Source organism: Delphinapterus leucas, chromosome 12 (assembly GCF_059928025.1).
Source record: "Delphinapterus leucas isolate spDelLeu-1000000601 "Yukka" chromosome 12, BTC_Dleu_Yukka2, whole genome shotgun sequence".
In the NCBI taxonomy this organism is placed as follows: Eukaryota; Metazoa; Chordata; class Mammalia; order Artiodactyla; family Monodontidae; genus Delphinapterus; species Delphinapterus leucas.
The window spans coordinates 56,703,175-56,719,334 of record NC_143140.1 but is presented as its reverse complement, the minus strand read 5'-3'; the positions used below and the strand labels follow the sequence as shown (position 1 = coordinate 56,719,334).

The following is a 16,160-nucleotide window of genomic DNA, read 5'->3' as shown; positions in this document are numbered from 1 at the left end:
CATGGAGCTCTCTCGCTCTCGCTCTCGCTCTCGCTCGCTCTCGCTCTCTCGCTCTCTCGCTCTCTCGCTCTCTCGCTCTCTCGCTCTCTCGCTCTCTCGCTCTCTCGCTCTCTCGCTCTCTCGCTCTCGCTCACACACCCAAGCAACAAGTGTAGGGAGAATTACTTTGATAGTACTTCAGAAGACCCACTGTTTTACCAGACTGGCTGTATTGCATTCCTCTGCATGGTAATAGGCTGACAGTGATCTAGGTTTTAGTTTATGAATTCAACCTGGGGACAAACGTCACTGAAATGCCAGGCCAGGAGAAGATTGCCTTCCAGTGAAAATCAGGCTGTGAAGACTCAAAATACTTAATTAAAATGCTTCAACTAAATCCTGCATATTATGGCAAAATCAATTTATGATTATGTAAAAATAAGATTAATTTCAACCCATCAGTAAATTGTCAAGAGGGTTTTTTTGTTGTTGTTACTATTGCAGCTGTGGTTACCTGAGCATGTTGACAGGGTAAGAAATGGAGATCAGATTGAAAATAATAATAATAATAATTGTATACTAAGCTCTCAAAAGACAAAAGTGTTTATAGTATTAAAAATAATTCACCATCCAAAGGATCAGACAAACAAGCTCAGTATTATTCAACCCTGGTTTTCAGTTATGTTTTCTGCATTGACCTTATATCACTTGAGTCCACCTCAAGTTAAATTCTGCCACTCTGTGTAAGCTTGGGCATGTTGCTTACCTCTCCATGCTTCAGTTTTCTCATCTGTCTAATTGGACATGAAATAATACCTATCACATAGAGTTGTTGAGGAACTAAATGAGTTGATATCTGTAAAATACTTCTAGAACATTATCTCACACATTGCAACTGCTTAAAAAAAAAAAAGTAGCAGTTATTTGAGTTTCTACATCCCTGTTCATCCTTCTCCTGTTTTTTTTTGTTGTTTTTTTTTTTTTTACCTAAGAAAAAATGTGCAAACAACACAGCAAAGGAAACAGGATTTTCTCCTGGATCCATTGCTAGACTATATACTTTTGCTCCCATTTTCTTCTCCAGCTCCTGAGACATCTTGGTATTATATCATGTAGTAATACCAGGCATATACTGCAGATCTATGTCAGGAACATTCTCTTACGTTGTATCTGATCAAGGCCTATTCCCCCATTTACCCAGCCAAAATTTAATCATCTCTGTAGTCATCACATATGCCATGTACCCTCAGCTGAGTTAAAGTCTTTACGAATGCATACTTTATCCTAAATATTTAAGAACATCGTGTTCTCTCCAGAACTATACTTTCTGTCTAAACTTTCCTGATCTCAAAAATCACTAGGGTCCTTATTAAAACTGATATACCTAGATTCCTCCCAGACCTACTAAGACAGAGTTTTCATGACAGAGAACTACGTTGTCAGATTTTAGTATAAAATCTCAAGTACCTTGTAACCTTTAGAATATGTGAAAATGTTACCTTTGGAGCTTGAACATGAGGGATTCAGAAGTTTGGGAAATATTGGGTCCAGGAATTTCTAATTATACCAAACACTCTAGGAAGAATATACTAGAAGAAACGCGACTTACAGGTTGTTTGTGTTTCTACCGCTTTGACCAGGAAGGAAGATCCTTTTTTATATCATAGTTCAGACATAACACACAAGAGGTCATCTCCAGCAAGGGTAAAGAGCAGAACTAAGTTCACAAAACCCCTTCTCTTATGTAACTCTAACTGTATAATTTGGTGCTTCCTATGTGAGAGATGACATTAATATGGATCCTTTGTTAAGTTACCTTAGCGGATAGTAAGTTCTATATACCTTGTGTGGCAAACTTATTTTATATGCCTCCTGGTGATTATTAATTAGTTGACTCTTTGTTCCAATTTAACCCAAAGTGATGTATCTTACTTTTTTTCCTCCATACGCTATAAAAAGCTATTATCTTTTTTTAAAATCACCTTTTGAATGCATTAATAATTAAATATTAGGGAAACGGTATATCAGAAAATACCTACACTTGGTCCTAAAATCTTAAAACTAAGGCATGTCATGGTAGCACACTTCATCTTTTCATGCTTTGTATCTATTTACCACCCTGAAAGTCCTTATCTTCAATTCAAATTCCAAATTTACAGGGCTTGCAGTAGGTCTAAAAACATTTCTGCTGGAAACTATTTTTGAAAACTTTGATAAAAATGATGATTGAAATTATAGGTATAGCTTGATTTCCATAATAGGCATATTCTTGAGAAGTTGCAAGAAAGGACAGTAATAGCTTAATATTTTAAGTGAATTGTTCTCTTACATTTTTGGTAAGGGGTTGAAGAGCAGAGACTAGAGTCAATAATCTTTAATGGGCCTGTCCACACTTAATGTTACAAATTGGCAGTTCAATCAAGAAAATCTAGCTCAACCATTTCAGAGAAAGGTTAATAAAAACATTATTATGACCACGGTTAATACCGTGAGTGCTTATTGAATGCCAGGCACTCGGCAAAGGGAGTAACAGGTACTGCTCATTCACTCATTGACCATCGTCCAGCATCTGTGTTCCAGGCATCGTTGTAGTCACAAGAATAGGCCATGGCCTTGCCAAATTGACCTTAACATTCTACCAGTAGATAAATAATATGTGAATAAATATATAATATTTCAGGTATTGATAGATCTTATTATAAAGAAATCAAACACAGTAAGGGAGTCAGAGAGTGAGGTTCATAGGTGCTGTTTAGATAAAGAGCCCAGTGAAGGCTACTCTGAGGCTAATTAGCCCAGTGAGGCTAATCAGAAACCTGAATAAAGCAAAGGAAAAAAAGCAATGCACAGATTTCTGTACAAAATCCTTCTACATGAGAAGAAAGACAAGTGCAAAGGCTCAGAGGTTGGAATGAGCTTGGCCCACTTAGAAAGTGTCAAGATGACCATTGTGGCCAAAACGAGGTGAGGGAGTAAGAATGGTCGGAGATGAGACAGGAGTCAGATCACATAAGGCTTTATAATTCATGGTAAAGAGTTCAGACAACATAATTTATGCTGTTATTCAGCCTTTGTAAAATTGAGGCTTAGAGAATCTGTAAACTTTCCCAGGTTCATACATCTAGTAACTAATATAGGTGAGTTTTTACCCTTTTTTGGTCGGAATCCAAATCCTGTGATCTTTCTAGTGTATTATTGACCAGTCTGTTTACTTTAAAAAAAAAAAAATCCTAAATTCAGTGGAACTTCTAATTAAGTGCTCTCAGTAGTAAAAGAAAACCAGTGGATACATACTTGAAACTAGATTCTATGTACAAAGGAGAGAGGGAAGCTGTGTATATGTCATATTATATAATTGAATACACACCCAGCATTGTGGTTTAAGATGGTGATTTTTAATGCTTTTCTGATGGTTCAACATTTGAAACCCAACATTAATGAAAAAAACCAAATCATTGAAGGCACACTGGTTGAAAAGCCACTAGAAAGAAAAAGAAAATGCAGTATACTCATTATGGACTTCCCAACCAAGACAAACTACTTATTAAAACAAAACTTGAACAAATAGTGCACTGTTTATATAAAATGGAATAATGTTACTTTATATAATTACATATGCCTACCTATTTAAAGAATAAGGGAATTCATATTTTTATAGAGTCCAATATACTTATGTCTATAAATGAAATGATAATAAAGCAGTATTCTGAGGAAATGGTCCTTTATAACTTGAATGATAAGCTGGCAGTCTAAATGGTCATAAGTACAAAGAAAATTAATTCACTGAAAAGGCTATAAGAACATTTCAGATAAAATGAAACATATTCCACTTTGAAGACAAAGTGGAATTCAGAGATTCTAAAATTATATTCAGAGTTAAAATTGCCTGTGAATTTTAAATAATCTGTATAATTTAAAAACATTCCTTTTAAAGTGAATATTTAATTCATTATGAAATAAGACCTTAATAGCCTTATCTTTCTCTTATGAAATAAGACCTCAACTTTACTTGCCATTTTATGGGTGTGTCTTCAGTATAATTATCCGAGTATTTTCTCTTTATTTTAAAATTAATGTCCAAAATGGAAGCCATAATTCAAAAAACATGTTTTAAGGAAAGAAGTATTTTTAAACCAAGTAATAGCTATGGTTCTCCATAGGTAGTTTTTATTTTTAAGTTAAAGTGGAGCAATAATTAAAAGATGTTAAAATAGGTTTTGCTTATTTTTGCCCAGAAAGAATTATTAGAGGTATTGTTCAAATGCTGTCATCTCCTATTGTAATTCACATTTAATGAACAATAAGCATTCCTTTAAAAATCATGAATATGTACTAAGACAATTTTTCTGGCATTAGGTTTTTTTTCTTCTGGTTAGAATAACACATTACTATAATTCTTTTCCAAGTTAGGTATAGTTTTAGTGAAAGGGTGATTAATGTCAAATCACACATAATTTGAATGAAGAGAATGGATAACTTCATAAATAATTCCGTGACTACAACTCTAACCGTTTAAAGTGAATTCTTGAACAGTAAGATTGGTCTTACTTCAATCCTGTTTTTTGCCCAAAGAACAAAGTGAAATATGTTTGATAGAGAGAAATTTACATAGTATTTCTGCTATTCATAAGATGAACATCTTCCTTTTGATTCAGTTGCTTATACATAAAACTGGAGATATGATATATACTTCAGTTGTTAATGTTTTAGGAGAGAGACCCGTCTCATTCATCTTTGGGTCTTCACTGTATAACCAAGAACTTTACATACAATAAGGCAATGAATGAGATTAATGAATGAAGAAATGAAGAAATGGATAACATCACAAGTATTTTAAAATTAAGAGTAAAGTTCAAATTTTTATGTTCGAGGGTATTAGCTCTAGTCTTAAAGGTGTAATCTTATGCATATAACTTTACATCATTTAGTTTTCTTAATTATAATATCAGCCTTGTAGATCAGCAATAATACTTTTTTTTTAAAGTACCAATTAACTTTTCCCCCAAATTACCCAGATTTTAGGTGGTATGTGGCAAGTAAGTGTACTGTTCTCCCATTATGTGCAAGCTGTGAACTATTACTAATCTAGTAGTGACTAGCGACATCTGAGGCCTTTAAAAGCATCCATTCTTACTGAGAATTTGTGATGTTTTCCTAACTGTCCTACACTGATGTCTCTCATCTACAGACTGTCTCTAACACAATATTTGGTATATGATAATATCTTATATTTTATTCTTTTGAATTGTTTATTGTTAGTAGCTTTTGCCTTTAAGCTATTTTCTCCAGAAAGGCATGAATTGCTCCAAATTTTTTATAACCTCCAAAACTTCTAACATAATACATTACATTGAATCAAGGATCATGTTTCTTTTTTCTTTTCTTTTTTTTAAGGGATCATGTTTCTTTTGCAGAATTTTTTTGTTGTTACCTTGAAGGGTAGGCATTGCATAGCGAGTATTTGGAGATACTAAAAGAAATAGTCATAAAATTTCCTAAAAGTGTCTAAGATTCTAAATGGATGCTCCTACTATTTTTCATTCTTGAGTGCCTCATTTGGGACACTAACCATTAAATTCCAAATTAGTATAGACATGCATAGTACCAACATTATGAATTGCAGACTGTTGGAGATTTTATGAACAGTAGCTGTAGAACTGATATTTCTTACCTTATAAGTATCCTTTGATAAGCTTTAAAGTCTTTACTAATTACAAATGTGAACAATCATTCTATAATTGAAACTATTATATCTTAAATATTAGGAAGATTTCATGATCTTGTTTTTTTGTTAGCGGTAAAGCATTTTTGGTTTTGAAAATAGGCAACCTTGTTTCATAGGGACATGTTTTTTTGCTATCATATACATATAGCCTACTAAATAAAAAAGAAGTTACACATTTATTAGAAACATAAAACCCCCATCTATAGCTGAAAAACAATGATACATTAACTGTTTAAAACTCATTAACTTAGAATTGTGTGTCTTTACCCAAGCGAATGAACATCTCTTTCTATTTTTTTGACAGGAAGAAGCACTGCATGGGTTTCGAGTGAGTGATTACTTTGAATACATGGAAATTTTGGAACAAAACTACCGACCAGTGCTGCTGAGAGACATGTGGAACATTAGAGTGCAAATCACATAGATCATGGAACACGCAATTTAATTTTATGTTTTATTTATTTTTAAAGGAGACAGAGGGACTTGACTTTTCTGTCTGTGTCTATAACAACATATGCTTTGTGAATACACAGTATTGTAAATCAGTACTGAGAGTTTTTGAATATAATAATATATTCCAGTAGCTATTGGCTCAATTGAAGTGAATTCATTTTTGTAAATTTGTTGTTGTGTAAGGTTGTTTTAGAATCAAATCTAGCTTATTTATAGTTCTTTATGTTTAAGAGTTAGTCTTAACCTACATTTCCTTCTTCCCAGGATGATTAAAATATTTTTTCCAATGAGTTTGGAAAGTAGCAGCAGTATTGTAAATAATTGACCAGCCAGAGAGATTCCATAGAGACAAGGAAGACAATTGTTTTCTTCATTTTTATGCCTTTACATATAAAGGAAAATAGGCAAAACCATAACTGCTTATTTTACATATGGAGGAACAAATGATATTATGGCAAGTGGTAGGAAAATTGTCGTTGTCAGACATAATTGTTTTTCTAGGAATTGCTTTTGACACCTATATCAATTTATAATTTTTCATATGAAATGTAGCCTCTACATGGTTCACTTAAAAGATAGATTGGTTATTTCATACTGATACGCATTTGACTCTCGTTTGTTATGTGGTTTACTCAGTGATAGATTTGATTTGTACTGAACTTGAAAACATTAAAGAGAATAGATTTGTAAATTATTTTAAATGACCAACACAGTGTTTTATTTAAATAGAAGGCTCTGCTCCAGTGAGATTAATATGCTAGGCTCTATTTTCTTGTAACCGTCACATTTAATATATGAAAGATAAGACACAAAAATATTAATTTTTCAGTCAGCAATTTCAACAAGTTTTAAAAAATTATAGGTAGAGGTCATTTTGTATTCATTGCTTATATTTAAATATAAATCAACCATTAAAACCATTCTGGAGCCTTTTTTTTCCCCAACCAAAAATGGCTTATCTACAGACTCTATTTTTCCTTTTAGTATGATGAAATAACTGGTACCATACAATTTTCAGTTTTGTGATATTTAGGCGATTGTAGTATCAACCTTCCAAAATCAGTTTTTGTGCTGTAAATGCCAACAGCAGCTTCTCAGTAATGGTGTTCCTAAAGGACACTGAAAAAGTTAAGAAAAGAAAATTGAGCAAGTTAATTTGACATATTGCTCACTTTAGCTCTGGCTGATGTGAGTTAAGTAAGAAAGCCCCAGGTTACTCAAAACACCAAGTTTTGTCTACTTTCAAACTTAATTTTGAAAAGCTTGTTCCACAGAACCTGTAGTACCTGTTTCTGTTTTTTCCCATTCTGAGACGTTGTTATTTGTCCTGAGAAACTTTCAGCTTTATTTCTTTTTAAAAGGTCTTACATGGTAATTGGAAATACAAATGGAGAAGGAACTATAACTTAATTTTATAATATTCATTGGTGATTTTGATTGAAAACTGAAGCAAGATCTAGATAATAATTACATTGTGGAAAAGTGACTTCAGCTAGAGCCAGAAGGCTTTCATTTTCATTTGATAAATATGTTATGAACAATGACTTAGCAATTTGGTGAAATAACATTATAAAATATGGTAGTTCTTGTAGCTACCATTGTGAATTATTTTTGTACCTATTTTTATTTTAAGAATACCCTTTAGAGTAGAAATAAATACAGCCCTGTCTTGCTTCTCCATTTTATTTTTAATTATTTAAAGTGTAAGTTCTTAGGACTTATTTCTAATTTGTGAAGGAGGACTTTATACATTTTACAGGATTTATTATAGTTATATTTTATAATACAATGTAAACAAATTTGTGAAAAATTTAAGTATTCGTATATACATCTTCAAATATCTGTTTTCAAAATTGTATCTTTGTAGTTCTGCCTCTGCATGTTTAGGCATCTAAAGAATCTGTGAAAGTAAAGTAAGTCTCAGAAATTCATCTAAACTTGCTAACAGGATTCTACCTAAATTTATGATTATTAAATTATGGTGTGCTCTAGTTTGATTTTCCAGTTCCAAGATGTTAAGGAAATTTCTTTGGTCATTCATTATACAGACATATTGTGAGTATTACACATATAATGAAATATTTTTAATATTCAAGGTAGGATAAATGAGATACAGCACCTCCATTCAGAGAGTCCACTGTCTTTGTGGGAAGGTGAATAATTTTAAAACTGAAAATACAGTTATAAAGATAAATGAGAATTGACCTTTGAATTTGTTGACTTGATAAGAGTAGTTTTGATGGAGTAGTGAGGGCAAAAGTTTGGAGCTGATTTAAATGATGCTGAGAGGAAAGATTTTGGAAACTGCTCTTTCTAGGAGTATTGCTGTTACAGGGAAAGAGAATGCATGTGGTAGCTAGAGTAGGCATGGGATCAAAAGACTTTTTAAAGATGGGAAAGGGAAACATATGTGGGTAGAAATGATGTAGTAAGGAAGGAAAAACTGATGATGCTGAAAAGAGAAATGCTAGAGTGAATGTCATGATAAGTGGTAGGGGAATGGTATCTAGTTAATAACTTTTGGAATTAGCCTTTGCCTGGAACATGGACCCTTCATTCAAAGTAACAGAAGAGGAGACAGTTTAAAATGGAAGAGTTTCAGCATTAATATGTTATCTGGGTTTTTCGTGGATGCCTTAATCAGGTAGGTGAAGATCCTTTCTATTATTTTTGTGGGAGTTTCAGGAACAGAATTTCCACTGTAAAATAATTTTTATCAGATACTTTATATTAAAACAATCATGAGTTTTCTTTTTTTTGTTTATTTTTTTGGTTTGTTAATATGATGACTTACCGACATTTTCAAATGTTAAACCAACCTTGCATTCCTAAGATTAACTCTACTTGGTCATGATATTTTATCAATTTTACCTGTTGTCAGATTCGATTTGTTAAAATTCTATTAGGAATTTTTATATCTATTTTTTTAAGTTTATTAATTTTTGGCTGAGTTGGGTCTTTGTTGCTGCACACAGGCTTTCTCTAGTTGCGGCAAGCAGGGGCTACTCTTTGTTGTGGTGCGTGGGCTTCTCATTGTGGTGGCTTCTCTTGTTGCAGAGCATGGGCTCTAGGACACACGGGCTCGGTAGTTGTGGCTTGCAGGCTCTAGAGTGCAGTCTTAGTAGTTGTGGCGCAAGGGCTTAGTTGCTCCGTGGCATGTGGGATCTTCCCAGACCAGGGCTCAAACCCGTGTCCCCTGCATTGGCAGGTGGATTCTTAACCACTGTGTCATCAGCAAAGCCCTGTATATATGTGTATGAGGGATACTGATTTGTAGTTTTCTTTTTCTGATTTGATGTCAGGGAATGCTGGCTTCATAAAATGAGTTGAGAAGTATTTATCTTTTATTATCTAGAAGTTTGTGTATAAATGATATTTTTCCCTTAAAGCTTTGGTAGCATTTTCCAGTGAAGCTTGGAATTTTCTTTGTGATAAGATTTCTAACAAAATTAATTTCCCTAATAGATACATGGCTATTCAAAGTTTCTTTTTGTTAAGTAAGCTTTTGTTTGTTTCTTTCAAGGAATTTGTTCGTTTCATTAAGTTGTCGAATTTATTGTCATCATCTTATTCGTAATAGAAACTTACTACCCTTTTTAATACGTGTAGAATTTGTAGTGATGTCACCACTCTCATTTTTGGTTTTGTTTATTTGTATTTTCTCTTTTTTTCCTTTTCAGTCTGGCTAGAAGTTTATGAATTTTATTGATGTTCTCAAAGAGCTAGCTTTTAGTTTCATCAGTTTCTCTATTTTTCTGTTGCATTGATTTCCACTCGGAACTTTATTATTCCCTTTCTTCTACTTTCAGTTTCATTTGCTCTTGTTTTTCTAGTTTCTTAAAGTCATTTATGTGAAATCCTTCTTTTCTAGTATAGGTGTTCATTGCTATAAAACTCCCTGTAAAGTACTTGCCTTAGCTGCATGCACAAATTTTGTTATGTTGTTTATACATTTTCATTTAGTTAGAAATACTTTATAATTTACCTTTTGACTTTCTGTTTGATCTGTGGATTATTTAGAAGTATTTAATTTAGTTTCCAAATATTGGGGGATTTTCCAAGTTTACTTCTGTTATCGATTTTTAATGTAGTCTCATTGTGGTCACACATTCCTTATATGATTTTATTCCTTTTAAATTTATTGAAACTTGTTTTGTGTCCCAGAATATTATCTACCTTGTAAAAGATTTATGTATACTTAAAACGAGCATATATATTTTGCTGTTTTTGTGTGGAGTGGTCTATGAATCTCAATTAGATCAAATTGTTTGATACTGTTGCTTGTATATTTTTACTGATCTTTCTGGCTGTTTTAGCAATTATTGTGAGTAATGTTGAGATTAACCATAATTGTGCATTTGTATGTTTCTCCTTTTAGTTCTATCAGTTTTTACTTCATGTACTTTGAAACTCAATTTCAAATTTACAATATTAGGTGTATAAACTTTTATGATTATTATATCCTTTTGATGAATTGGCTGCTTTATCCTTATGAAATGACTGTGTTTATCTCTAGTAATATTTTTTTGCTCTAAAATCTACTTGATATTTAGGTTTTTTGTTTTTTGTTCAGGATTTGCATGACCTTTTTCCGTTATTTTACTTTACCCTTATGTATTTTTATATTTAAGGTGATTTTTATTGTAAACAGCAAGGAATTAGCTCTGGGTTTCCCTTACCCACCCCACCCACCCGCCCCCCCAAAATTTGGCAAATCATGCCTTCTAATTAGGATGTTTAGACCATTTACACTTCATGTAATTATTGATATTTTGGGGTTCATATTTTATATTTACATTTATCATCTTGCTATTTGTTTTCTATTTGTCCCAGATGTTTTTGTTCCCTGTTTTTTATTCTGCATTCTTTTGGATTAATTGAATGTTTTAGTTGATTTCATATTATGTCCTTCATTAGTTTATTAGATGTATTTCTTTCTTTTCTTTTTTTGAAAATAATAATTAAAAAAAGCTTTAACTCTCATTGTTATTTAATGCCAGCATTATTATTCCAAAAATGTATCATTAATAAACACTTTTCTTTGGGAATGGCATATCAAAATTAAGTATAAACTTTTTTTCCTGTTTTTGAAGTTTTCCTTTTCCTTGATTTTTTAAAATATTTATTTATTTATTTATGTTTTTGGCTGCATCGGGTCTTAGTTGTGGCATGCGGGATCTTTCGTTGCGCACATGGGCTCTTCGTTGCAGTTGTGGCACGTGGGTTCCAGAGCACGCAGGCTCGTTAGTTGTGGTGCACGGGCTCTCTAGTTGTGGTGCACAGGCTCTCTAGTTGTGGCGCACGGGCTTTAGTTGCCCCGCAGCATGTGGGATCTTAGTTCCCTGAAGAGGGATTGAACCCGTGTCCCCTGTATTGCCGGTTGGATTCTTAACCACTGGACCACCAGGAAAGTCCCTTCATTGATTTTTTAAAATTTAGTTTATTGAAGTATAGTTGATGTACAATATTGTGTTAATTTCTGCTGTACAACAAAGTGATTCAGTTTCATTCATATATATATCTATATATATATATATACTTTTTCATATTCTTTTCCATTATGGTTTATTACAGGATATTGAATATAGTTCCCTGTGCTATACAGTAGGACTTTAGGATTCTTTTATTTATACATTCTATGTATAATAACTAGCATCTGCCAATCCCAAACTCCCAATCCATCCTTCCCCAACCTCCCCTCTCCCCCTTGGCAACCACAAGTCTGTTCTCTATATCTGTGAGTCTGTTTCTGTTTCATAGATAAGTTCACTTGTGTCATATTTTAGATTCCACATGTAAATGATATCATATGGTATTTGTCTTTCTCTTTCTGACTTACTTCACTTAGTATGATAATCTCTAGGTCCATCCATGTTGCTACAAATGTCATTATTTCATTCTTTTTTTATGGCTAAGATTCCATTGTGTGTATGTGTGTGTATATATATATGTATATATGTGTGTATATATATATGTGTATGTGTGTGTGTGTGTATATATATATACACATATATATATATATATATATATATATACACCACATCTTTATCCATTCATCTGTCGATGGACATTTAGGTTGTTTCCATGTCTTGGCTATTGTAAATAGTGCTGCTATGAACATATGGGTGCATGTATGTAGTGTAAGCATCTTACGGATAGAGACAAAGTTGATTAATTCCTATCTCCCAGAAATTGTAGCCTAGTGCTAGGCACAGAGCAGAGTTTCAGACTATTTGCTGAATGAAATATAAAAGTTATTTTGAATTATGACATTGATACAGAAAAAACAGAGTTAGAGATATTAAACCAAATTTCCTCCACAGATCCTTGATTCAGTACAGCAGGGAGGAAATAACATACAACATTCTTGGTGCAAATATGTTTTCTGTTTACTGTGGAATGTGTATTTAGTAGAAATAATAGTTCACTAAATTCCATTTAGCAAAGGTTGTAACTAAAATGTGTTATGTGTAAGAGTTTTCATTCTGTATGTGTGCACATGAGTGTTTGCATGCGTTTGAGGGTATTATTGCCTATGGGTATTGTTTTGGCTATAACTTGTGTCTGATAAGCTTCTGAGACCTAGCCTGAGAATCTAACCATGATTTGGAAACCAGACTACACCTTTTTGAAATACATCATATTTGCAAATGTGTTCTTATCTTGTATTTACAAAAACTGACAGATGAATTTGGTGTTTGAATCTGTATAGTCTCTCTTCCTAGAAACCATCAGAGGGACAGACAGTTATATGCCTAAATGACATAGTTCTAAAGGCAGAAGACTTAAATATCTGAGATGTCAAGATCTCTCCTAGCACAACGCTAGGTTCTTGCTAAATCTTGCCTTACTATTCTTTTATTACATATGATACTTTAGACATGAGACTAACTACAGCCTATTTTTGTAAATAAAGTTTTGTTGGGACAGAGTGCTCATTTGTTTATGTATTATCTATTGCTTTTGTGCTACAATGATAGAGTTGAAGAGTTGTGACAGAGACTGTATGGCCTGAAAAACCTAAAATATTTATTATTATCTAACCCTTTACAGGGAACTTTTGCCAACTCTGGTTTAGAGTACTAATTACACATATAATTCCAAATCCATGTTAGATGGTATAACCTATTTAGCTTCATGGATGATGAAGCTGTAGCTCAGAAAGTGATGAGGAATTCCCAAGATCATATAGAAGGGAAATATAATGCAGTGGGTAAAATGAAAGTTCAGGAGGCAGACTGCTTGAATTTAGATCCCATGTCTGTCTTCATCATCAAGTTATTTAACTCCTCTGTGCCTCAGTTTACTTGGTAAAATGAGCATAGCTGTAGTACCTGCCTTATAGGATTATGATGTAATGCATGTGTTTGTAAGAACTCCTTAGTAAGCATTCAATAAGTTATAGCTATTATTATATGCTCTTGTGTGGCTAGCTGGTGGTAGCATAGCCTGAGCCTAATTCTTCAGACTTCAAGTTCAGTTCTCTTTCAATTCTTATTATTTGTTCATTCATTTAGTCATTCAGTATACCTTTCTTAAATTCCTACTGTAGATCAGGCACTCTGTTAGGTATGGTTCTAATCTTCTCCCTCATTCAAACTTTTCCAAGAGTAACATTATATTTTCCTATTTATGTTTTCCTTATTAGTTATAAAATGGCAGGAAAGAAATAAAAGTTCTATACAATCCAAGATGACACATTTTTGTAGTTTATTCCATTTTCCTATATTTCTTTCCTGTTTTGAAAGGTTAAATTTTTTATACTCTAGATTTAGCAGTATAGACCAGATCAATGTATAAGGGATTATCAATGTATTTTTGAATTGTTTTATCTTCAGGTAAAACAAATGTTTCCTTTTTTTGTGACATAAAATTTTACTGACATGTTTTTTGTAGCAAAATTGACTTACCTACATTTTTTTCCGCAGAATATTAAAAGAGTTATTACTTAAGTAGGTGCCGATGTATTTACTTATCTGATGAGTTTAAACAGGGTCAAGACGGTTAGCCTCACATAAACCCTGAATTTTCAGCACTAGCAATATTTTAGCTTTTAAAATCACTTCTTTGACACACTTCCCACCCCATATTCTACCATTGGCAATAGGCCACCATGAAATACTGAGCACCATGGAAATAATTGGACTGTCATGTTTGCTAATAGAGTGCTTTTGAGATACATTAGGGGAGACAGTTATTAAAATGTTGGCTGTTAACGTTTGATCATCTAATCCAGGATTTAAGCATTTATCTGCTCTCATTGTAATATGTGTCAGCTGTTCTTTGAATAACATTTACATTTAGCCTTTTCCTAAAATGCTAAAGTTCATCCTTTTCAGAGCACCTCTAAAATGTAATCATTCCTCTTACAACATCAAATAAAATTAACTACAGTTTCACTGTAAATCATCAGATAATGAAGACCAAAATGCTCCAAACCAAAATTATCTCCACAACTGCCTACGTTTTTCTTATTATTTTCCTCAGAGAAAAATTTTCAAATTAGTATTTTGCTTACCATCATTTTGCTATCAAATTATTTTGAATTGAAAAAAAATTCATTAGAATGGATGATGGGTACAGCAGAGACGAGTTAATGTTCACCAATCGGTTTCCTCTTCCTAGGTTAAGTATATTTCAGGTCATTTAATCAGCTTAACCAATGTTAAGTGAGCAGACCAAAGCATAAAGGGCAGGTGTGCCTTCTCTATGAGCTTTCTTTCTCTTTGCCCCTAGAGCCTGGATGCTTAAATTTGTGAAGAACAAAACCTCCCTATCAACCCTCATTGGACTGTGACCGGAGGAAAAAATCAACCTTGCGTTAAATGACTGAAATCACATGCTTTTGTTTGTGTGTTTGTTTGTTTGTTTTTAATGGTATCTAGCATTAAATACCCTGTCAGCTTCTTTGAGTTTCCCCATTTCTGCTCCCCTTTCGGAATAATTTTTGATGATCCTAGATAGGTATATTCTTAATTTCATAGTGTTTTATGGGATTTCATATTGAAAATCTAAGTGTATTGTCTAGCACAAAAGCAATTAAGAAAGTTTCATCATACCCTTCATTGATATTTTTAGCAATCAGCAAACAGTTTTGCAGACATAATAGATACCATTTGACTAGTAGATATGTGTACTATCAAGGAAGCCTTGTTTCTATAGATGAAGGCTGGGATGTCTAAAGATAGCCATTAGGGTATCAATCTCATCAGTGAGCTCAAGTTTGACCAGAGTTAGGTATTTTGAATTTTATTCTATATGATAACTTTTTAGCATATATAACCTAATTCTACTTTCTTTACCCCTAAGTCAATAACAAGAGAAGCTTATCTGCCAGCAAATCTGCAAAATGTGGTCTAAGATTCCAAAAAGCTCAATTCTTGGAGCTCATATCATTATTCAGAAAGAGCTTGCTCAAACTATTCATGTTCTTCTGGTTAAAGAAATTGTTTACAGTCTTTGGTTCTGCTGGTCCTTGACCCAAACTCTACATCCAGGCTACATCCTCATCCTAAGGAAGAAAGCTGAATCAGGGCTCAGACATACTTGAGCAGCATCACAGCCTTAGGCTCACCAGGATTTCAGAAAGCCCAATTCTCCCCAAAGAGCTAAATGCAAAAAAAAAAAAAAAAACAGAGGAAACAGAAGTGACAAGTTTAGAAGAGTATACAGAATACATCTAATATCATCACTGAAAAGACAGAATAACTCCAAGAAAAAAGTGTCAAAAACTCTGTAAGTTTGTATAGTGATTTATTGTTTTCAAGGTACCTGTATGCATATTTCATCTTTATAACAACTCTACCACCCAAATATATCTCTTTTAACATTATATATACATATCTCCAATATTTCTCATGAAGTGAAATGTAATCTTTATATATGGACAAAATTGTGATCATATTATATACATCATTTAAAATTCCTTGTTTATTTTTATTAATAGTACAATATAAGCAGTGATCAATATTTAAACTCATACCTGCTGTACATGGAAATTATT

General features: G+C 33.0%; 1 protein-coding gene across 4 annotated transcripts in view; it reads left to right on the top strand.

The window, feature by feature from the left end:
• The window catches only part of TBC1D32 (TBC1 domain family member 32), a 193,854-nt gene extending 178,023 nt beyond the window's left edge, over window positions 1-15,831 (top strand). For all 4 annotated transcript variants that reach the window (XM_089921967.1, XM_089921968.1, XM_022555523.2 and 1 more), the window contains one exon: window positions 6,009-15,831. In XM_089921967.1, the coding sequence (XP_089778093.1) occupies window positions 6,009-6,128 (120 nt within the window). In that variant the 3' untranslated portion in view covers window positions 6,129-15,831. The remainder of the gene's footprint in view (window positions 1-6,008) is intronic.
• The last annotated feature ends 329 nt before the right edge of the window (window positions 15,832-16,160 follow it).